Below are 24,518 nucleotides of genomic sequence, written 5' to 3' on the forward strand. Positions count from 1 at the left end.
AAGAATTAAAAAACCAACCCAGTTTTGATAAACTTCCATATCTTCTGGTTGAAATACCACAGTGTGCCATCACAGCAGCAAGATTTGTGACCACAAGAAAAGGGCAACCAGTGAGGAACAAACAGCATTGTAAATACGGCCCATGTTTATTTATTTTCCCTTTTGTACTTTAACTATTTGCACATCATTACAACACTGTATATATACATAATATTGATTTATGTACATTGATGTAGATAAAACATACAGTTTGTACTGAAGCTACTGCATCCAGTTTGGATGGAGGTTTCTGGCAGTAGGTTTTATTGTCACATAAACCAGATAAGTGCAGTAAAATGTGTTGTTTCACAAGGTGAGCCATAGTATTACAGCACCCCTGGAGCAAATTAGGGTTAAGTGCCTTGCTCAAGGGCACATCAACACATTTCCCCCCTTGTCGGCTAGGGTGTTCAAACCAGCAACCTTTCAGCTACTGGCCCAACGCTCTAACTGTTAGGTTATCTGCCGCCCATACAGGTGTACATGTACCTGCCGCCCATACAGGTGTACATGTACCTGCCGCTCATACAGGTGTACATGTACCTGCCGCCCATACAGGTGTACATGTACCTGCCGCCCATACAGGTGTACATGTACCTGCCACCCATACAGGTGTACATGTACCTGCCGCCCGTACAGGTGTACATGTGCCTGCAGTCTGTACAGGTGTACATGTACCTGCCGCCCGTACAGGTGTACATGTGCCTGCAGTCTGTACAGGTGTACATGTACCTGCCGCCCGTACAGGTGTACATGTACCTGCCGTCCGTACAGGTGTACATGTACCTGCCGCCCGTACAGGTGTACATGTACCTGCCGCCCGTACAGGTGTACATGTACCTGCCGCTCATACAGGTGTACATGTACCTGCCGCCCCTACAGGTGTACATGTCCCTGCCGCCCGTACTGGTGTACATGTACCTGCTGCCCGTACAGGTGTACATGTGCCTGCCGTCTGTACAGGTGTACATGTACCTGCCGCCCCTACAGGTGTACATGTGCCTGCCGTCCGTACAGGTGTACATGTACCTGCCGCCCGTACAGGTGTACATGTGCCTGCCGTCCGTACTGGTGTACATGTACCTGCCGTCCGTACTGGTGTACATGTACCTGCCGCCCATACAGGTGTACATGTACCTGCCGCCCGTACAGGTGTACATGTGCCTGCAGTCTGTACAGGTGTACATGTACCTGCCGCCCGTACAGGTGTACATGTACCTGCCGCTCATACAGGTGTACATGTACCTGCCGTCTGTACAGGTGTACATGTACCTGCCGCCCCTACAGGTGTACATGTACCTGCCGTCCATACAGGTGTACATGTACCTGCCGTCCATACAGGTGTACATGTACCTGCCGTCCAGGGATAAAGGTTTGTGGCAGGCTCATATATGCTAATTGAGCAGTGAGTTGACAAGGTCTCAGCCATCAGGCTGCTTAATGAACCGATGAACAGACAGAGACAGACCAAGGGCCTGTTTTAATTATAGAGACAGCAGGGATGTGGATGTTGACAGATCTGAAGTGTTCCTCTGGTTATTGGTGGGGGACATTTGCCTGTTTCTCTCTGTTGAAGCTGTTTATCCCAGTGCAAGTGACATTTAGTCTTAGGAATAAGCATTATCTCTCTGTCAGTGAGCATGTCTTTTAGTGTGGGTGTGTGTGTTTGCAGTGTGTGTGTGAAGGCTGTGATAATGATCCTTGTCATATACAGCTTGTTATGATCAGAGACTCTTTACCAGTATTAACATGTCAGCTATATGAAAGGGAGCATGTTGAGTACAGCAATGATTCCCTGTCCTGTTTGTTGTGTGGCCCACCTAAGGCTAATAGGAGTCAAGCCAGCCGCAGTGTTTTGAAAAAAAGAAAGACAAAAGTATTTGTTTTATTATAATTTTTTTGACCAAGGACAGACTAATCCCGTCTTGAGCCTGGCCCTCAAAAGCACCAGCTGCTTACCTTGGGATCATTTTGAGTACAATATCGTGTCCCAGTCATAATGGCATCTCTCCTCCTAACAGCATCTTCCCTCTTCACTTTAACTACAACAGACAAAAGAGATGCACAACCTAGGTTACCATGGCAACAAAGGTCACAGGGTCACCCTCATCTCCTGGACAAATCCGTTTGATTTGAAAGTCATTTTTATCCAATCGGCATTATGCTACAGTCTACCATAAGGCCGCCAATTCAATTGAACAGCCACACTGTGGTTTTGACTATTCTGCATAGGCCATGTTGCCTGTAAGTAAATGCTTCCCTTCCTTCTTAACCAATTGTGTAATCTGGCCTATATGTACTTTAATAACATTTGGTGCTATGTTTCCTGCGTTTTAAAAGCCAGTCCATCTGTTGGCTCCATCTGAGGGCACGTACTGTACAGTCAGTGAGCAGATGCCAGTAGTTCCTCTGTGTCTGTCCTTGAAACCCCTTTTAGCTGAGTAGGCTTACTGTATGGGACAGTACACCAGCGCTTTGGAGACATTAATGTGACCACAACGCTGCACTTCACCACCAATGTGAATCAGGTTGGTTAAACCCTTTGGTGCAGTCCGTGTGGGATGTTTAGGTCGGATAAGGACAAGGTCCTCTGTAGCTCAGTTGGTAGCGCATGGCGCTTGCAATGCCAGGATAGTGGGTTTGATTCCTGGGACCACCCATATGTTAAATGTGTGCATGACTGTAAGGTTCTTTGCTAAAGGGCATGAAACATGCTTTCACAGATCAATGAGGGGACTGGTGCAGGTGCTAGGAGTACTGTATATCTTGAGAATGCAGACAAGAAAGTTGAGTTTTTGTCCAGATAGCTACAGCCACTGCTGAGCTCAAACTCAGGCAGAGAGGTCTTTAGGCTCCTGCTATGGGGACTTAAGTGGTCGAGAGGAAATCGAATACTGAGATTAGTTGACGGAAAACAAAGTGTATGCCATACACGCTGCACACACACACACACACACACACACTCACACACACTCACACTCAGGAAGCTTAACAGTCTTTCTAAGCCCTTCAGTGCCCATTCCTCCTCTCCAAACCCCAGAGAGGAACGATCACTAAATGCAGCATCAACCACAAGCCAAGTGTAAGCTCACTACGGTTCGAAGGGAATACATTTTTTAAAATATATTCATTCTCGGAAGTGTGATTTAAGGATCACTCATCCTGGCTTGCAGCTTAACATGAGTAAATGGGGTAATCTCTTGATGGCTTCTGGTTTAGGAATGTTTGAGCTTGATAACGTTCCTTATTCCCAAATATTCCTTCCTGTAGGAACTGGTATTAATTCTGTTTGATACAGTTCTGTACTTGTATGTAGGGCTAGTAAGTTATTGCTAGTGGGAATAGCTAATACTGGGAATTTGTAAATACTGCTATATAACTCAGGAACATTAATATTGCAGTTTTGTTAAGGGACCCTTGTCTGTAACTTTATTGGTATGCAGCGGAGTGAACAGTGCTCCTGCTAGGAGACTGACGGCTAGGAGACTGACGGTTAAGAGACTGACGGTTAAGAGACTGATGGCTAGGAGACTGACGGCTAGGAGACTGACGGCTAGGAGACTGACTGCTAGGAGACTGACTGCTAGGAGACTGACGGCTAGGAGACTAGGAGACTGACGGTTAAGAGACTGACGCCTAGGAGACTGACGGTTAAGAGACTGACGGCTAGGAGACTGACGGTTAAGAGACTGACGGCTAGGAGACTGACGGCTAGGAGACTGACAGTTAAGAGACTGACGGCTAGGAGACTGACGGCTAGGAGACTGACGGCTAGGAGACTGACGGCTAGGAGACTGACGGTTAAGAGACTGACGGCTAGGAGACTGACGGCTAGGAGACTGACAGTTAAGAGACTGACGGCTAGGAGACTGACGGCTAGGAGACTGACGGCTAGGAGACTGACGGCTAGGAGACTGACGGGTAGGAGACTGACGGTTAAGAGACTGACGGCTAGGAGACTGACGGCTAGGAGACTGACGGTTAAGAGACTTACGGCCAGGAGACTGACGGCCAGGAGACTGACGGCTAGGAGACTGACGGTTAAGAGACTGACGGCTAGCAGACTAACGGCTAGCAGACTGACGGCTAGGAGACTGACAGCTAGGAGACTGACGGTTAAGAGACTGACGGCTAGGATACTGACGGCTAGGAGACTGACGGCTAGGAGACTGACGGCTAGCAGACTGACGGCTAGCAGACTGACGGCTAGGAGACTGACGGCTAGGAGACTGACGGCTAGGAGACTGACGGTTAGGAGACTGACGGCTAGCAGACTGACGGCTAGGAGACTGACGGCTAGGAGACTGACGGCTAGGAGACTGACGGTTAAGAGACTGACGGCTAGGAGACTGACGGCTAGGAGACTGACAGTTAAGAGACTGACGGCTAGGAGACTGACGGCTAGGAGACTGACGGCTAGGAGACTGACGGGTAGGAGACTGACGGTTAAGAGACTGACGGCTAGGAGACTGACGGCTAGGAGACTGACGGTTAAGAGACTTACGGCCAGGAGACTGACGGCCAGGAGACTGACGGCTAGGAGACTGACGGTTAAGAGACTGACGGCTAGCAGACTAACGGCTAGCAGACTGACGGCTAGGAGACTGACGGCTAGGAGACTGACAGCTAGGAGACTGACGGTTAAGAGACTGACGGCTAGGATACTGACGGCTAGGAGACTGACGGCTAGGAGACTGACGGCTAGCAGACTGACGGCTAGCAGACTGACGGCTAGGAGACTGACGGCTAGGAGACTGACGGCTAGGAGACTGACGGTTAGGAGACTGACGGCTAGCAGACTGACGGCTAGGAGACTGACGGCTAGCAGACTGACGGCTAGCAGACTGACGGCTAGGAGACTGACGGTTAGGAGACTGACGGCTAGCAGACTGACGGCTAGGAGACTGACGCTAGGAGACTGACGGCTAGGAGACTGACGGCTAGGAGACTGACGGTTAGGAGACTGACGGCTAGCAGACTGACGGCTAGGAGACTGACGGCTAGCAGACTGACGGCTAGCAGACTGACGGCTAGCAGACTGACGGCTCGGTTATGTAGTCTTGTCAGGAAGGGCTTGGATGGCTTGTAAAGTGGGAATCACAGGAACACAAAGACAGCAGCTCCCCTGCACAAAATGTAACCGAGGCCGACGCAGCATCCGCCTGCGGTAAGACGTGCCTCATCCTTGGCTGCTTCTCTCTCTGTGTGTGTGTGTGTGTGTGTGTGTGTGTGTAAGAGAGAGAGAGAGAGAGAGAGTGAGTGTCGGTCGAACCCCATGATGCTTTGCCATCTGGTGTGTGTGTGTGTGTGTGTGTGTGTGTGTGTGCGCGTGTGTGCGTGTGTGAATGACTGTCTCTTTGCCAACAGGGTCTAGGGTCTAGATGCTCCAGAAGCCTCTCCCTGGCCTTACTGCAGCTTCGTCTCTATACCACACCACAGGAGCTCTCTAGCCCAAAAACACACATTTTCTGGGCTGAAAAATTGGAACTATACATGCATGTGTATATGACTAGTGTCTGAAGACACTCCTCATCAGTCTGTTCCCCTGTATTGGTCAGAAGACACTCCTCATCAGTCTGTTCCCCTGTATTGGTCAGAAGACACTCCTCATCAATCTGTTCCCCTGTATTGGTCAGAAGACACTCCTCATCAGTCTGTTCCCCTGTATTGGTCAGAAGACACTCCTCATCAGTCTGTTCCCCTGTATTGGTCAGAAGACACTCCTCATCAGTCTGTTCCCCTGTATTGGTCAGAAGACACTCCTCATCAGTCTGTTCCCCTGTATTGGTCTGAAGACACTCCTCATCAGTCTGTTCCCCTGTATTGGTCTGAAGACACTCCTCATCAGTCTGTTCCCCTGTATTGGTCAGAAGACACTCCTCATCAGTCTGTTCACCTGTATTGGTCTGAAAACACTCCTCATCAGTCTGTTCCCCTGTATTGGTCTGAAAACACTCCTCATCAGTCTGTTCCCCTGTATTGGTCAGAAGACACTCCTCATCAGTCTGTTCACCTGTATTGGTCTGAAAACACTCCTCATCAGTCTGTTCACCTGTATTGGTCTGAAAACACTCCTCATCAGTCTGTTCCCCTGTATTGGTCAGAAGACACTCCTCATCAGTCTGTTCACCTGTATTGGTCTGAAAACACTCCTCATCAGTCTGTTCCCCTGTATTGGTCAGAAGACACTCCTCATCAGTCTGTTCACCTGTATTGGTCTGAAAACACTCCTCATCAGTCTGTTCCCCTGTATTGGTCTGAAGACACTCCTCCTGGTTGCTCTCCTGTAGCTACTAACTGTTGTAGCTAGCTATCTCCCAGCTACTGCATGGCCGTAACCCTACCCAAAGAAACAGATCCTGCCTGTGATATCACGTCTCACTGGCTGCTTTGTTGTCATGGAGACAGGGCCCGTAGAGACTGCCTCAGCCCGACTGTGGTGCAAGGCATGCTGGGTAAGAGGAAGGGGTGGTGTACAGGGGAGGATGAGGTGATAAAAACAGTGGAACAGGAAAGTGATGCTTAGGATCATAATAGAGACATTACTATGAATGACCCTTAATTTGCTGTTAGATTCCTTACGAGGTATCTCACAAACTGAAAATAACTTAACCTTGAACAGTGTGGGGCTCACAGCAAGGCTGTGTGTGTCGTTATGTTAACGCATCTCCTCCTTCCTGTGTTGTTGCAGGTCCACTGGATGGTCACACTGAGAATTCCACAGAGCAGGCCATGATGCCTCAGCCAGGGCTGTAGGGAACACCCAGGGGTAAGGACACACACACATGGCCCTGATGCATGGTACTGCTGATGTAGTATGTGCTGTGTGTAGGTACAGTACAGTAACATCTCCATACTTGGCTGGAGAATAAGTTAAAGGGATACTGATGAGGCCCTTTATCCACTTCCCTAGAATCAGATGAACTTGTGGATAACATTTGTATGTCTCTGTGTCCAGTATTGAGAAAGTTGGCATTGGCTTGTGAAACTACCTCTAACTAGTGTTAGACTTCCAGTCATTGTACTATGGGTATCTGCTAGCATGAGCAGAAAGCATGAAAGCATCTGCTAGCATGAGCAGAAACCCATAGACTTCCAGTCATTGCACTAATGTTAGTTAGCAATTGCGCTAGCACAACTTAGCAACTTCCTTCAAACTGCACGCAGAGACATACAAATGGTATCCACAAGTTTATCTGACTCTGGGGATGTGGAAAATTGCATCATTGCCAAAATACTTTAAAGGAACGTGTGCCAGGGTTGAGCATGAAAGCACAGAGGCAAATATGCCATTCTGACTGCCAGCCAATAGGGTCAATGCAGTGGAAGTAGAGATGGGTTTTAGAGGATTAACAAGTGTTAGGACAGATCCTGGCAAGGCCTGCAGTACAGTAGCTAGGACTGTTTCTCCATTCACAGATAGACTTACTGTAAGCCCCTTTGTTTAACTGTGTTAGTGGACCACAGTCGGGCAGCTGTTGCAGCTGGGGAACGGGTCGTGGTGAGAGAGAAGGATCAAGGATTTAGATAGCAGGTTAAATACAAGAGAGAGGAAGAGAGGGGGAAGGAGACACGGGGGAGGTAAACGGAGAGAGAGGGAAAGACAGGGGACAAGGAAGGATCACAGGTTAAGATAGCAGGTTAACTACAAGATGGAGAGACAGGGGACAGGGAAGGATCGCAGGTTAACTACAAGATGTAGAGACAGGGGACAGGGAAGGATCGCAGGTTTAGATAGCAGGTTAAATACAAGATGGAGAGACAGGGGACAGGGAAGGATCACAGGTTTAGATAGCAGGTTAAATACAAGATGGAGAGACAGGGGACAGGGAAGGATCACAGGTTTAGATAGCAGGTTAACTACAAGATGGAGAGACAGGGGACAGGGAAGGATTGCAGGTTAACTACAAGATGTAGAGACAGGGGACAGGGAAGGATCACAGGTTTAGATAGCAGGTTAAATACAAGATGGAGAGACAGGGGGCAGGGAAGGATCGCAGGTTTAGATAGCAGGTTAACTACAAGATGGAGAGACAGGGGACAGGGAAGGATCACAGGTTTAGATAGCAGGTTAAATACAAGATGGAGAGACAGGGGACAGGGAAGGATCACAGGTTTAGATAGCAGGTTAATTACAAGATGGAGAGACAGGGGACAGGGAAGGATCACAGGTTTAGATGGCAGGTTAATTACAAGATGGAGAGACAGGGGACAGGGAAGGATCACAGGTTTAGATAGCAGGTTAAATACAAGATGGAGAGACAGGGGACAGGGAAGGATCACAGGTTTAGATAGCAGGTTAATTACAAGATGGAGAGACAGGGGACAGGGAATGATCACAGGTTTAGATAGCAGGTTAAATACAAGAGAGAGGAAGAGAGGGGGACGGAGACACGGGGGAGGTAAACGGAGAGAGAGGGAAAGACAGGGGACAAGGAAGGATCACAGGTTTAGATAGCAGGTTAACTACAAGATGGAGAGACAGGGGACAGGGAAGGATCGCAGGTTAACTACAAGATGTAGAGACAGGGGACAGGGAAGAATCACAGGTTTAGATAGCAGGTTAACTACAAGATGGAGAGACAGGGGACAGGGAAGGATTGCAGGTTAACTACAAGATGTAGAGACAGTGGACAGGGAAGAATCACAGGTTTAGATAACAGGTTAACTACAAGATGGAGAGACAGGGGACAGGGAAGGATCGCAGGTTTAGATAGCAGGTTAACTACAAGATGGAGAGACAGGAGACAGGGAAGGCGGAGCTGGGGATGATGAGATGTGGTGAGATGAGACAGATATAGAGATGGGACAGGGGACATGTAGACAGAGAGACAGATATACAGGGGACAGGGAGACAAGGAGACAGAGAAACAGGGGAGATGGAGGACAGAGAAACAGGGGACAGAGAGACAGGGGACAGAGAGACAGGAGACAGAGATACTGGGAGGACAGAGAGACAGACAAGATACATAGAAACAGGGGACAGAGACATATATACAGGGAACATGGAGACAAGGAGATGAAAGACAAGAGAAAGAGATAGGACAGGGGGACATAGAGACAGGGGACATAGAGACAGGGGACAGGGAGACAGGAGACAGATACTGGGGACAGTAAGGAGACAGAGAGACAAGGTACAGACAGTAAGGAGACAGAGAGACAAGGTACAGACAGTAAGGAGACAGAGAGACAAGGTACAGACAGTAAGGAGACAGAGATACAAGGTACAGACAGTAAGGAGACAGAGAGACAAGGTACAGACAGTAAGGAGACAGAGAGACAAGGTACAGACAGTAAGGAGACAGAGAGACAAGGTACAGACAGTAAGGAGACAGAGAGACAAGGTACAGACAGTAAAGAGACAGAGAGACAAGGTACAGACAGTAAGGAGACAGGAGACAGATACTGGGGACAGTAAGGAGACAGAGAGACAAGGTACAGACAGTAAGGAGACAGAGAGACAAGGTACAGACAGTAAGGAGACAGAGAGACAAGGTACAGACAGTAAGAAGACAGAGAGACAAGGTACAGACAGTAAGGAGACAGATAGACAAGGTACAGACAGTAAAGAGACAGAGAGACAAGGTACAGACAGTAAGGAGACAGAGAGACAAGGTACAGACAGTAAGGAGACAGAGAGACAAGGTACAGACAGTAAGGAGACAGAGAGACAAGGTACAGACAGTAAAGAGACAGAGAGACAAGGTACAGACAGTAAGGAGACAGAGAGACAAGGTACAGACAGTAAGGAGACAGAGAGACAAGGTACAGACAGTAAAGAGACAGAGAGACAAGGTACAGACAGTAAGGAGACAGAGAGACAAGGTACAGACAGTAAGGAGACAGAGAGACAAGGTACAGACAGTAAGGAGACAGAGAGACAAGGTACAGACAGTAAGGAGACAGAGAGACAAGGTACAGACAGTAAGGAGACAGAGAGACAAGGTACAGACAGTAAGGAGACAGAGAGACAAGGTACAGACAGTAAGGAGACAGAGATACTGAGCAGATGGAGGACAGAGAAACAGGAGGCAGAGAGACAGGGGACAGAGGGACAGGAGACATAGAGACAGGGGGCAGCGAGACATGAGACAGAAAGTTAGAAGGGTGAAGGGATATAGGAGGAGACGGGTATGAGACGAGAGAAGGGTAGACCAGAACAGGGGCTTGATTAGAGTGACAGACCACTCAAGATGTAATTAGATCAGGACCAATTCGCAATAGTGGGAAAGAAGTAATTCCAAAATGAATTTATTTAATCAGAAATGTCTCTAACCCTTTTACCATGCTACCGTGCAGAATCAGCCCAGTTTCTGCCAGTCAGGCAGTTCAACACAGGACCCACATTGATGAGGACATGAAGCATATATCTGCTCCTCATCATCCCCTGCATCATGCTGATGATGCTCGCCAATAAATTGAGTTTCTTTAAGAGGAGAATTCATTGCGCTGCTGGAATGGTACTTGAATGAGCTCTGATTAGGTTGCAGCTATTAGGTTATTGAATTGAAAAGTAAATCCTGAAATCTTTTCTATTCCAGATCTATTAGGAAGTGCTCTCAGAGCCTTGATAAGAGAAAGAGGGAAGTAGTGCTTCATGAAATATATGTCAGATGGACAGATACGTTTATAGACTAGTTATATTTAGAGCTCAAACAGGGTTATAGAGCCAGACGCTAATTCCTTTCAATGTGTCATTAGCCCGTCAGTCTGATAAGAGCTGGATAATTCCATGTACATATTCATATGGAACACTCCTCCAGAATGGTAGGAAGTCTCTGTATTAGCATCACAGTCAACCCTTTCACTGGATGTGGAAAACTGTGGGAAGTGTAGGATGTGTGGGTGGGTGGGTAGGTGTACGCTTGTGTTTGTTCCTCTAATCATCTGTATGTGTCTGTCTCTCTGTGTGTCTCTCTCTCTGTGTGTCTCTCTCTCTGTGTGTCTCTCTCTGTGTGTCTCTCTCTGTGTGTCTCCCTATGTATGTCTCGCTGTGTCTGTCTCTCTGTGTGTCTCTCTCTGTGTGTCTCGCTGTGTCTCTCTGTATGTCTCTCTGTGTGTGTTCCATCAGTTCTGAACAGGAAAAAATGTGTGTATGCTATCGTGCAGATAAAGAACGAGGGAGGGATAGATGTGACCAGAGGAGTTATTGACTCCTGTGCAGGGAGCTTCTGCAGAGCTCGGCTGAATCTCTCATGTCAGGCCTGAAACACCCCAGCTCAGAGGAGTAAGGCCCAATCCCCCTGGCTGGACCAGGATTACCCACAGGACATCTATTATAGTGGGGTTTACCATCTAACATAATGGATGGACTCTTATTGAATATTGCATGGTGCCCGGACGGTCCAAACACACCACCTGCTTTAGTATCCTCTTTGACTGAGTGTTTCCCTACTAGGAGCACAGAGGTTTTATGAACGTGTGTACCACAGGAGGTTGGTGGCATCTTCATTGGGGAGGACGGGTTTGTGGTAATGACTGGAGTGGAATCAGTGGAATGGTATCAAATACATCAGACACATGGTTTCCAGGTGTTTGATACCATTCCATTTACTCTGTTCCAGACATTATTATGAGCTGTCCTCCCCTCAGCAGCCTCCTGTGGTGTGTGCAGCTTCTCTGTTTATGTGGCCAGTGGAGGAAACCTGTTCCAGTAGGAAGGCTATTACAGCAGTGGCTGAATGTGTCTGTACTGGGATAGTAACATACAGAACTATACTATTTGGAATGGCATCAGACACATGGAAACCATGTGTTTGATGTATTTGATACCATTCCACCAATTCCGCACCAGCCATTACCATGAGCCCGTCCTCCCCAATTAAGGTGACACCAGCCTCCTGTGCTGTATACACATGCAGATACTTGCTTGACCTCTAAATGGTTTTTCATTCAACTGACCTAGTCTGCTTTCATCATCGGCTTTGTTAATTGTTCTTCACAACTATGTTTTCTCCCTCATGTATTTGAACATATTTGTTTGTTTACTCAGAGTGCCACGCCCTGCTGAGGGAAGTCCCCCCCCCCCCCATCCCCACCTCCATCCCCTATCGCAGGAGGTACCATGGTTCCCCCCAGGCCAGGTGGAACCGTAGCCCAGTCCAGGGCGACTCGTCCTGGGTACGGACTCTGCTTGTACCCCCCTTGTCTGCTGCTGCCACTGCTGGTGCTCACATCCCTGCCCAACCTGTCTGAGGCGGTGGGTAAGTAACACACTACAGATATACTGTATGTTAGTTCATGTGTCTGTCCATCTGTATCATGTTTGTTGAGATATTTATGTAGGTTTGTCAGTTTGTCTAAATGGATGTGCGTGCCTCTACTGTATCTACCTATCTCTCTCTTTATCTCCCTCATTCTCCACCTCCCTTCCTCTTTCTCCTTCTCTGCTGACTGACAGCTGTAACAGCGAGTTGTGTTGGTCAGCGCTGGCTGCAGTGAGTGGTGACGTGGTGTTGATGACATCTGCCTGTCTATTTTGCAGTGATAGGTGTTTAACAAGATCTGTAAGGCACTGATAAACGGTGAACACACGTCAGCACATACTCAATCTTCACCTTCATCAAAGCATCATGTCTTCATATGTCTGGTCTTATGGATCTTAAATGAGACAGGGGAACAGAGAACACATATAATTTTAACCCTGCAACACTGAAAACGCTATGGAAGTATGTGGCATTCAAGAACAGAAATATTTTTTAACACACTGGTGAGTAGTGAGGGTTTGTCAGCACGGACTCAGTCAATCATCACATTTAGGCTATTGTATGAAAGCACGTCTTGATATGTCTTACAGTTCTAACATGCTGACTAGACTGGGAATGCACGTATGTCTTCGTGCACCATTGAGCGCATGTTTATTTTGTTCATCCACACCAGAAGCGATCAGGACACAAGTTGAAATATCAAAAGAAACTCTGAACCAACTATATTAATTTGGGGACAGGTCGAAACACATGAAACATTCATGGCCATTTAGCTAGCTAGCTTACTGTTGCTAGCAAATTTGTCCTGGGATATAAACTTTTTTTCTGGATCTTTGAAGAATTTCAACCCATTTTCACACAAAATCGTGTGTTCTCTACTCCGACCAACTAATCCACAGATAAAAGGGGAAACCTAATTAGTTATCTCTCCTCCTTCAGTCTTCTTCTTCTGTAGACTTCATATGGTGGTTAGCAACCAACTTTAAGGTGCATTACCACCACCATCTGGACTGGACTATGGACCTCAGTTCATCTTTCAATCACCCACGTGGGTATATGCTCCTAAAAACCAATGAGGAGAGGCGGGACTTGCAGTGCATCACAGTGTAAGTTCTATTTTAGCGCCTGGTAACGCAGATGCTTGTTGACGCACGAAGTTTAGATGAAAATATTGAATAACATGTATGTGTACATTTATTTTGCAATGCTCTCGCATGTAACGCTCGCGAGAGAGTCATAAATATACAGGTATATACAGTACCAGTCAAAGTTTAGATTCCTACTCATTCAAGGGTATTTGTAGGTATATATTTTTCTTTACATATTTTAATGTCTTATTTCCCCCTAACTCCACCACCCTAATTGGAGTAAACTAATGGACAACGACACTTAGGCCTCTACTTCCAGCTTATACATACTATATCCATTTTACGGACATATAGAGGTGTTACCTTATTTATTTCAGTCAACACTTCTAGCAGTGTTGCTCTGTGACTCGAAGAAGATAGCGGCCCAAATAACAGTCACATTTCTAACTCTTACGGAGCGCCTATGTTAATATTTGTTTTGGTTGGTACACTTAATTGTTATGGCTAGGACTATGGATTCTCCGTGACCGTGTGACCTCCCCAGGAACAACCCTGGGCTATAGTTATAGACTACTTCTGTAATTGGCATGGATTTACAGTGGAGCGGTTTGATTTGGTCAGACTTGTCCAGACAGGTCTAATTTCCTGCATGCAGCCGTAGAGGGGCTGATTATAATATTATAACACCTGCTACCTACTGACGCATATCTCCACATTACCCCTACCTGTCATTGCTATTAGATAACCATAGCCTTGTGGTGTTTCATTACGATAGAGTCTATCATTATATCCTGCTGACAGCCAAGGAGTTAAGGAGTGAAGGCTACTCGGCTCGCTGCTTTTAAAGGGACAGACAACCTTCTTGAGTGTCCTCATAGAATTCAATAGCATTCAAAGGAAATCAGTGGTGCAACTGGTTCTGTACATCTGGGTTTATTATAGATCCATGGAACTGGAACTGAAGGCTCCATCCTGGTTCTATACATCTGGGTTTATTATAGATCCATGGAACTGGAACTGAAGGCTCCATCCTGGTTCTATACATCTGGGTTTATTATAGATCCATGGAACTGGAACTGAAGGCTCCATCCTGGTTCTATACATCTGGGTTTATTATAGATCCATGGAACTGGAACTGAAGGCTCCATCCTGGTTCTGTACATCTGGGTTTATTATAGATCCATGGAACTGGAACCGAAGGCTCCATCCTGGTTCAGAATGCAGCCAGAGGCCAGTATTGGTCATAGAAATAGAATTGGTTCTGGTTTGCAGTGGCAGTAACACACCAGTAATCACCTCTTCGAAAGTGCAAAAATGTAAACCAATGTTGAATATGAATTCAACCCCCTTACACAGCTCCACAAAGTAACGCAACCCTTCACAACTAACAGAGTATGGCGCCGGCGCCAACAGAGATGGCCGCCTCGCTTCGCGTTCCTAGGAAACTATGCAGTTTTTTGTTTTTTTACGTGTTATTTCTTACATTAGTACCCCAGGTCATCTTAGGTTTCATCACATACAGTCGAGAAGAACTACTGAATATAAGATCAGCGTCAACTCACCATCAGTACGACCAAGAATACGCTTTTCGCGACGCGGATCCTGTGCTCTGCCTTACAAACAGGACAACGGAGTGGATCCCATGCAGCGACCCAAAAAAACGACTCCGAAAAAGAGGGAAACGAGGCGGTCTTCTGGTCAGACTCCGGAGACGGGCACATCGTGCACCATTCCCTAGCATTCTTCTTGCCAATGTCCAGTCTCTTGACAACAAGGTTGATGAAATCCGAGCAAGGGTAGCATTCCAGAGGGACATCAGAGACTGTAACGTTCTTTGCTTCACGGAAACGTGGCTTACTGGAGAGACGCTATCCGAAGCGGTGCAGCCAACAGGTTTCTCCACGCATCGCGCAGACAGGAAAAAACATCTTTCTGGTAAAAAGAGGGGCGGGGGCGTATGCCTTATGAATAACGTGACATGGTGTGATGAAAGAAACATACAGGAACTCAAATCCTTCTGTTCACCTGATTTAGAATTCCTCACAATCAAATGTAGACCGCATTATCTACCAAGAGAATTCTCTTCGATTATAATCACAGCCGTATATATCCCCCCCCAAGCAGACACATCGTTGGCTCTGAATGAACTTTATTTGACTCTTTGCAAACTGGAAACCATTTATCCGGAGGCTGCATTCATTGTAGCTGGGGATTTTAACAAGGCTAATCTGAAAACAAGACTCCCCAAATTTTATCAGCATATCGATTGCGCAACCAGGGGTGGAAAGACCTTGGATCATTGTTACTCTAACTTCCGCGACGCATATAAGGCCCTGCCCCGCCCCCCTTTCGGAAAAGCTGACCACGACTCCATTTTGTTGATCCCTGCCTACAGACAGAAACTAAAACAAGAGGCTCCCACGCTGAGGTCTGTCCAACGCTGGTCCGACCAAGCTGACTCCACACTCCAAGACTGCTTCCATCACGTGGACTGGGACATGTTTCGTATTGCGTCAGACAACAACATTGACGAATACGCTGATTCGGTGTGCGAGTTCATTAGAACGTGCGTTGAAGATGTCGTTCCCATAGCAACGATTAAAACATTCCCTAACCAGAAACCGTGGATTGATGGCAGCATTCGTGTGAAACTGAAAGCGCGAACCACTGCTTTTAATCAGGCCAAGGTGTCTGGTAACATGACCGAATACAAACAGTGCAGCTATTCCCTCCGCAAGGCTATCAAACAAGCTAAGCGTCAGTACAGAGACAAAGTAGAATCTCAATTCAACGGCTCAGACACAAGAGGCATGTGGCAGGGTCTACAGTCAATCACGGACTACAGGAAGAAATCCAGCCCAGTCACGGACCAGGATGTCCGGCTCCCAGGCAGACTAAATAACTTTTTTGCCCGCTTTGAGGACAATACAGTGCCACTGACACGGCCTGCAACGAAAACTTGCGGTCTCTCCTTCACTGCAGCCGAGGTGAGTAAGACATTTAAACGTGTTAACCCTCGCAAGGCTGCAGGCCCAGACGGCATCCCCAGCCGCGCCCTCAGAGCATGCGCAGACCAGCTGGCCGGTGTGTTTACGGACATATTCAATCAATCCCTATACCAGTCTGCTGTTCCCACATGCTTCAAGAGGGCCACCATTGTTCCTGTTCCCAAGAAAGCTAAGGTAACTGAGCTAAACGACTACCGCCCCGTAGCACTCACTTCCGTCATCATGAAGTGCTTTGAGAGACTAGTCAAGGACCATATCACCTCCACCCTACCTGACACCCTAGACCCACTCCAATTTGCTTACCGCCCAAATAGGTCCACAGACGATGCAATCTCAACCACACTGCACACTGCCCTAACCCATCTGGACAAGAGGAATACCTATGTGAGAATGCTGTTCATTGACTACAGCTCGGCATTCAACACCATAGTACCCTCCAAGCTCGTCATCAAGCTCGAGACCCCGGGTCTCGACCCCGCCCTGTGCAACTGGGTACTGGACTTCCTGACGGGTCGCCCCTAGGTGGTGAGGGTAGGCAACAACATCTCCTCCCCGCTGATCCTCAACACTGGGGCCCCACAAGGGTGCGTTCTGAGACCTCTCCTGTACTCCCTGTTCACCCACGACTGCGTGGCCACGCACGCCTCCAACTCAATCATCAAGTTTGCGGACGACACAACAGTGGTAGGCTTGATTACCAACAACGACGAGACGGCCTACAGGGAGGAGGTGAGGGCCCTCGGAGTGTGGTGTCAGGAAAATAACCTCACACTCAACGTCAACAAAACTAAGGAGATGATTGTGGACTTCAGGAAACAGCAGAGGGAACACCCCCCTATCCACATTGATGGAACAGTAGTGGAGAGGGTAGCAAGTTTTAAGTTCCTCGGCATACACATCACAGACAAACTGAATTGGTCCACTCACACAGACAGCATTGTGAAGAAGGCGCAGCAGCGCCTCTTCAACCTCAGGAGGCTGAAGAAATTCGGCTTGTCACCAAAAGCACTCACAAACTTCTACAGATGCACAATCGAGAGCATCCTGGCGGGCTGTATCACCGCCTGGTACGGCAACTGCTCCGCCCTCAACCGTAAGGCTCTCCAGAGGGTAGTGAGGTCTGCACAACGCATCACCGGGGGCAAACTACCTGCCCTCCAGGACACCTACACCACCCGATGTCACAGGAAGGCCATAAAGATCATCAAGGACATCAACCACCCGAGCCACTGCCTGTTCACCCCGCTATCATCCAGAAGGCGAGGTCAGTACAGGTGCATCAAAGCTGGGACCGAGAGACTGAAAAACAGCTTCTATCTCAAGGCTATCAGACTGTTAAACAGCCACCACTAACATTGAGTGGCTGCTGCCAACACACTGACACTGACTCAACTCCAGCCACTTTAATAATGGGATTGATGGGAAATGATGTAAATATATCACTAGCCACTTTAAACAATGCTACCTTATATAATGTTACTTACCCTACATTATTCATCTCGTAGGCATACGTATATACTGTACTCTATATCATCGACTGTATCCTTATGTAATACATGTATCACTAGCCACTTTAACTATGCCACTTTGTTTACATACTCATCTCATATGTATATACTGTACTCGATACAATCTACTGTATCTGCCTATGCTGCTCTGTACCATCACTCATTCATATATCCTTATGTACATATTCTTTATCCCCTCACACTGTGTACAAGACAGTAGTTTTGGAATTGTTAGTTAGATTACTTGTTGGTTATTACTGCATTGTCGGAACTAGAAGCACAAGCATTTCGCTACACTCGCATTAACATCTGCTAACCATGTGTATGTGACAAATAAAATTTGATTTGATTTGATTTGATTTGTATGGTTGAAAGACTACAGTAATACACTTGTTTTTAGACAAGGTATTGTTGTGGGTTCTGCTCAGGCACTTCACCTTGCAGCTCAGCGGTAGGCTGGCTGCTGTGTGGCTGTTACTCACTGAAGTGTGAAGTTCGCAGCGGAGGGAGGAAAGCCAGAGTGCTTTTCTGTCTGTCAGTGATTTGAGGGGGGATGATGGTGTGGTTTCTTCAGCTGCTCTTTCGCTCTAGAGTAGAACCGAATCAGCATAGCAAGACCTGGCCCAGTGATGGAGAAAGGGAGGAGGGAGAGAGGGAGGGAGGTTGCTATGGTGAGAGTTAGGCCGGCTTTACCCTGATGGATAGAACGTATTCTGCAGCTGAGGAGGAGTTAAGCTGGCTGCCATGGTAACAGTCCACAGAAACAGAGGGACAGTGTGTATGAGAGAGAGAGAGAGAAGATGAACATATATGAAGTAGCTTGACAAGATTGGATTTTTTGCACAATGGAGATGTATGGATTCTGTGCCTGAAATTGATTTCTATTTGCCTTTTCTAATAAGCATACAGGATAGAGAAAAGGAAATTGTTTTTGCTCCCAGAGAAACAGACAGCAGCTGATATGTTTGATAAGTCGGAGCTATATGAATGTTTCTAAGGCAATATAACATTTTATAATATAATACTTTGTAAGAAGGAGCTTCAAGTAAAAGAGATACTGTACATAGTGTTAAAGAGATACTGTATATAGTGCTAAAGAGATACTGTACATAGTGTTAAAGAGATAGTGTATATAGTGCTAAAGAGATACTGTACATAGTGTTAAAGAGATACTGTACATAGTGTTAAAGAGATAGTGTATATAGTGCTAAAGAGATACTGTACATAGTGTTAAAGAGATACTGTACATAGTGTTAAAGAGATACTGTACATAGTGTTAAAGAGATACTGTATATAGTGTTAAAGAGATAGTGTATATAGTGCTAAAGAGATACTGTACATAGTGTTAAAGAGATACTGTACATAGTGTTAAAGAGATAGTGTATATAGTGCTAAAGAGATACTGTACATAGTGTTAAAGAGATACTGTACATAGTGTTAAAGAGATACTGTACATAGTGTTAAAGAGATACTGTATATAGTGCTAAAGAGATACTGTATATAGTGCTAAAGAGATATTGTACATAGTGTTAAAGAGATACTGTATATAGTGCTAAAGAGATACTATATATAGTATGAATGAAATGCATAAAATGTATGCAATCTCTAAATCCTTGTTCTCAAAATTGTATTTTTTTGTAACTGGCAGATGCCCCCCCAAGATCCCACAAACACAAATGAGGAAATGGCTACCTAAATATGATCCCCAATCAGAGACAACGATAAACAGCTGCCTCTGATTGGCCACCATAGAAATACAATATCACCTAGATGACCCACCCAAGTCACTGTCACGCCCCAACCAACCCAGAGAAGAAACAGCTTACTATGGTCAGTGCGTGACAGCAACAACATGTTGCTTAGGGCCTCCAAAAGGCTAGGGCCGGCTCTGACTGCATGCGTGGGGATGGATGTGGGTAGGCACTATGCAGACCCACCAGCCACTGCGGCCCCTCATGATGAGTTTTTTTGTGGCTCCCACCCCATCAAAGTTGCCCATCCCTGCATTAAAGCCAATTATCTCCTGTGAATTTCCGCGACCCCTTTTAATACCCCCGGCATAGCACCCACCCATGTGTTCTAACAATCTGTGCTGCACAGTGGAGTAGCATGCCTCGGGGTAGTGAAAAAACCTGCTCCTGTGAAGATGAAGCACATATTTTATTGATGACACACAGGAAGTCCTTGGTAATGTCCTCTAAATGGTAGCCAGGAAGTGAACTGTACTTAGCGGCCAATCACCACGTCCATCACGACGCAGTGATGTCATTCATGTCAATCTCCTGTCCACGGCTTTGGACTAGTTGGCGTCTCTTCAGTGAGAGCTGTCTGTCTTTGGGGACGCCCTGTGATGATTTATGTATAGTGCACAGGAAAGTATTAAGTAGCATCATTCTAATAATGTATAATATCTTTCTCTCTCTGTCTCTCTGTCCCTCTGTCTCTCTGTCCCCCTCTGTCTCTCTGTCCCCCTCTGTCTCTGTCTCTCTCTGTCTCTCTGTCCCTCTGTCTCTCTGTCCCCCTCTGTCTCTGTCTCTCTCTGTCCCTCTGTCTCTCTGTCCCCCTCTGTCTCTCTGTCTCTCTGTCTCTCTGTCTCTCTCTGTCTCTCTGTCCCTCTGTCTCTCTGTCTCTCTCTGTCTCTCTCTGTCTCTCTGTCTCTCACTGTCTCTCTGTCTCTCTGTCTGTCTCTCTCTGTCTCTCTCTCTCTCTTTGTCTCTCTGTCTCTCTCAGTCTCTCTCTCTCTGTCCCTCTGTCTCTCTCTGTCCCTCTGTCTATCTCTGTCCCTCTGTCTCTCTCTGTCCCTCTGTCTCTCTCTGTCCCTCTGTCTCTCTGTCCCTCTGTCTCTCTGTCCCTCTGTCTCTCTCTGTCCCTCTGTCTCTATGTCCCTCTGTCTCTCTGTCCCTCTGTCTCTCTCTGTCCCTCTGTCTCTCTGTCCCTCTGTCTCTCTCTCTGTCCCTCTGTCTCTCTGTCCCTCTGTCTCTCTCTGTCCCTCTGTCTCTCTGTCCCTCTGTCTCTCTCTCGGTCCCTCTGTCTCTCTCTCGGTCCGTCTCTCTGGCTCTCTGTCTCGCTGTCCCTCTGTCCCTCTGTCCCTCTGTCTCTCTGTCCCTCTGTCCCTCTCTCTCTCTGTCTCTCTGTCTCTCTGTCCCTCTGTCTCTCTCTGTCGCTCTGTCCCTCTGTCTCTCTGTCCCCCTCTGTCTCTCTGTCCCCCTCTGTCTCTGTCTCTCTCTGTCTCTCTGTCCCTCTGTCTCTCTGTCCCCCTCTGTCTCTGTCTCTCTCTGTCCCTCTGTCTCTCTGTCCCCCTCTGTCTCTCTGTCTCTCTGTCTCTCTGTCTCTCTCTGTCTCTCTGTCCCTCTGTCTCTCTGTCTCTCTCTGTCTCTCTCTGTCTCTCTGTCTCTCACTGTCTCTCTGTCTCTCTGTCTGTCTCTCTCTGTCTCTCTCTCTCTCTTTGTCTCTCTGTCTCTCTCAGTCTCTCTCTCTCTGTCCCTCTGTCTCTCTCTGTCCCTCTGTCTATCTCTGTCCCTCTGTCTCTCTCTGTCCCTCTGTCTCTCTCTGTCCCTCTGTCTCTCTGTCCCTCTGTCTCTCTGTCCCTCTGTCTCTCTCTGTCCCTCTGTCTCTATGTCCCTCTGTCTCTCTGTCCCTCTGTCTCTCTCTGTCCCTCTGTCTCTCTGTCACTCTGTCTCTCTCTCTGTCCCTCTGTCTCTCTGTCCCTCTGTCTCTCTCTGTCCCTCTGTCTCTCTGTCCCTCTGTCTCTCTCTCGGTCCCTCTGTCTCTCTCTCGGTCCGTCTCTCTGGCTCTCTGTCTCGCTGTCCCTCTGTCCCTCTGTCCCTCTGTCTCTCTGTCCCTCTGTCCCTCTCTCTCTCTGTCTCTCTCTCTCTCTGTCTCTCTGTCTCTCTGTCCCTCTGTCTCTCTCTGTCGCTCTGTCCCTCTGTCTCTCTGTCCCCCTCTGTCTCTCTGTCCCCCTCTGTCTCTGTCTCTCTCTGTCTCTCTGTCCCTCTGTCTCTCTGTCCCCCTCTGTCTCTGTCTCTCTCTGTCCCTCTGTCTCTCTGTCCCCCTCTGTCTCTCTGTCTCTCTGTCTCTCTGTCTCTCTCTGTCTCTCTGTCCCTCTGTCTCTCTGTCTCTCTCTGTCTCTCTCTGTCTCTCTGTCTCTCACTGTCTCTCTGTCTCTCTGTCTGTCTCTCTCTGTCTCTCTCTCTCTCTTTGTCTCTCTGTCTCTCTCAGTCTCTCTCTCTCTGTCCCTCTGTCTCTCTCTGTCCCTCTGTCTATCTCTGTCCCTCTGTCTCTCTCTGTCCCTCTGTCTCTCTCTGTCCCTCTGTCTCTCTGTCCCTCTGTCTCTCTGTCCCTCTGTCTCTCTCTGTCCCTCTGTCTCTATGTCCCTCTGTCTCTCTGTCCCTCTGTCTCTCTCTGTCCCTCTGTCTCTCTGTCCCTCTGTCTCTCTCTCTCTGTCCCTCTGTCTCTCTGTCCCTCTGTCTCTCTCTGTCCCTCTGTCTCTCTGTCCCTCTGTCTCTCTCTCGGTCCCTCTGTCTCTCTCTCGGTCCGTCTCTCTGGCTCTCTGTCTCGCTGTCCCTCTGTCCCTCTGTCCCTCTGTCTCTCTGTCCCTCTGTCCCTCTCTCTCTCTGTCTCTCTGTCTCTCTGTCCCTCTGTCTCTCTCTGTCGCTCTGTCCCTCTGTCTCTCTCTCTGTCCCTCTGTCCCTCTCTGTCCCTCTGTCTCTCTCTGTCCCTCTGTCTCTCTCTCTGTCCCTCTGTCTCTCTCTCTGTCTCTGTCCCTCTGTCTCTTTCTGTCCCTCTGTCTCTCTCTGTCTCTTTCTGTCCCTCTGTCCCTCTGTCTCTCTCTGTCCCTCTGTCTCTGTCCCTCTCTGTCCCTCTCTGTCTCTCTCTGTCTCTCTGTCTCTTTCTGTCCCTCTGTCTCTTTCTGTCCCTCTGTCTCTCTCTGTCCCTCTCTGTCTCTCTCTGTCCCTCTTTCTCTTTCTGTCCCTTTGTCTCTTTCTGTCCCTCTGTCTCTTTCTGTCCCTCTGTCTCTCTCTGTCCCTCTCTCTCTCTGTCCCTCTCTCTCTCTGTCCCTCTGTCTCTCTCTGTCCCTCTCTCTCTCTCTCTCTCTGTCCCTCTCTCTCTCTCTCTCTGTCCCTCTCTCTCTCTCTCTGTCCCTCTCTGTCTCTCTCTCTCTCTCTCTCTCAATTCAATTGACTTTATTGACATGGCAAGTTCATTATTACTTACATTGTCAAAGTATACATACTGGGAAATAAATATTCTCTTAGGTCTGAGTATTTGTCACAGTGTAATAGGAAATGCAGCTCTGTCTCTACCTCTCCCCTGGAGCAGAGTGAGCACAGCCTGTCCTCTCTGGGCAGCCAGGTTTGTCTGTGACGACCGGTCTCTATAGCCAGACTGTGCTCACTGAGTCTGTACCTAGTCAGTGTTTTCCTCAGTTTTCTATCAGTCACAGTGGTCAGATAGTCTGCCACCATGTACTGTCTGTTTAGAGCCAAATAGCATTGAAGTTTACTTAGATTTTTTGTGGTGTCTTTCCAAAAGGTGATATATTTTTATTTTTGTTTTGTGATGATTTGGTTAGATTTTCTGAGTGCTGTCCTGAGGCTGTATGGGGTTGGTTTGGGTTGGTGAACTGAGCCTCAGAACCAGCTGGCTGAGGGGACTCTTCTCTTGACATTGTAGAGCTGTGTGATGGAATGTTTTGGGGTCACTTGTTTTTAGATGGTTGTAAAATTTGATGGCTCTTTTTTCTATCTGAATGAGGAGAGGGTATTGGCCCAATTCTGCTCTACATGCGTTATTTTGAGTTTTTCTTTGCACTTGCAATACAGTCTGGCAAAACTCTGCATGCAGTATTTCAATTGGATGTTTGTCCCATTTGGTAAATTCATTGTTAGAGATTGGACCCCATACTTCACTGCCATATAGAGCAATTGGTTCTATAACTGATTGAAACATTTTGAGCCAGATTCTAATTGGAATTTCGATTTTGGTGTTCCTTTTAATGGCATAGAATGCTCTTCTTGCTTTGTCTCTCAGCTCGTTCACAGCCATGTGAAAGCTACCTGTGTTGCTGATATTTAGTCTGTGTAGTTTTTGGTGTGTTCTAATAGAACTGTGTCCAAATAGAATTTATATTTGTCATCCTTATTTCCAGACCTTTTTTGGAATATCATTATATTTGGGGTTTTCAGGTTAACGGTCAGAGCCCAGGTCTGACAGAACCTGTGCAGATTATCTAGGTGCTGCTGTAACCCCTCTTTAGTGGGAGACAGCAGCACCAGGTCACCTGCGTACAGCAGACACTTGATTTCAGTGTTGTGTAGGGTGATACCAGGTGCTGCCGATTCTTCTAATGTTTTTGCCAATTCATTAATGTAGATGTTAAATAGTGTTGGACTTATTGGGCAGCCCTGTTTCACTCCCCGTCCCTGAGAGAAGAAGTCTGTTTACTTGTTGTTAACCTGTTGCGACGACCAAACCCGGATCCGGGATTCTATTTATAGACCTAAGCTCATTACCATAACGCAACGTTAACTATTCATGAAAATCGCAAATGAAATGAAATAAATATGCTAGCTCTCAAGCTTAGCCTTTTGTTAACAACACTGTCATCTCAGATTTTCAAAATATGCTTTTCAACCATAGGAAAACAATCATTTGTGTAACAGTAGCTAG

At 47.3% G+C, this 24,518-nt stretch overlaps 1 protein-coding gene across 1 annotated transcript in view; it reads left to right on the forward strand.

Moving 5' to 3' along the window:
• Window positions 1–24,518, forward strand: part of LOC139386494 (receptor-type tyrosine-protein phosphatase S-like) — a 129,014-nt gene that overhangs the window by 8,761 nt on the left and 95,735 nt on the right. Inside the window, exons 2-3 of the mRNA XM_071132062.1 lie at window positions 6,731–6,808; window positions 12,032–12,242. Of these exons, the coding sequence (XP_070988163.1) occupies window positions 12,104–12,242 (139 nt within the window). The 5' untranslated portion in view covers window positions 6,731–6,808; window positions 12,032–12,103. The remainder of the gene's footprint in view (window positions 1–6,730; window positions 6,809–12,031; window positions 12,243–24,518) is intronic.

Source organism: Oncorhynchus clarkii, chromosome 28 (assembly GCF_045791955.1).
Source record: "Oncorhynchus clarkii lewisi isolate Uvic-CL-2024 chromosome 28, UVic_Ocla_1.0, whole genome shotgun sequence".
Taxonomy (NCBI): domain Eukaryota; kingdom Metazoa; phylum Chordata; class Actinopteri; order Salmoniformes; family Salmonidae; genus Oncorhynchus; species Oncorhynchus clarkii.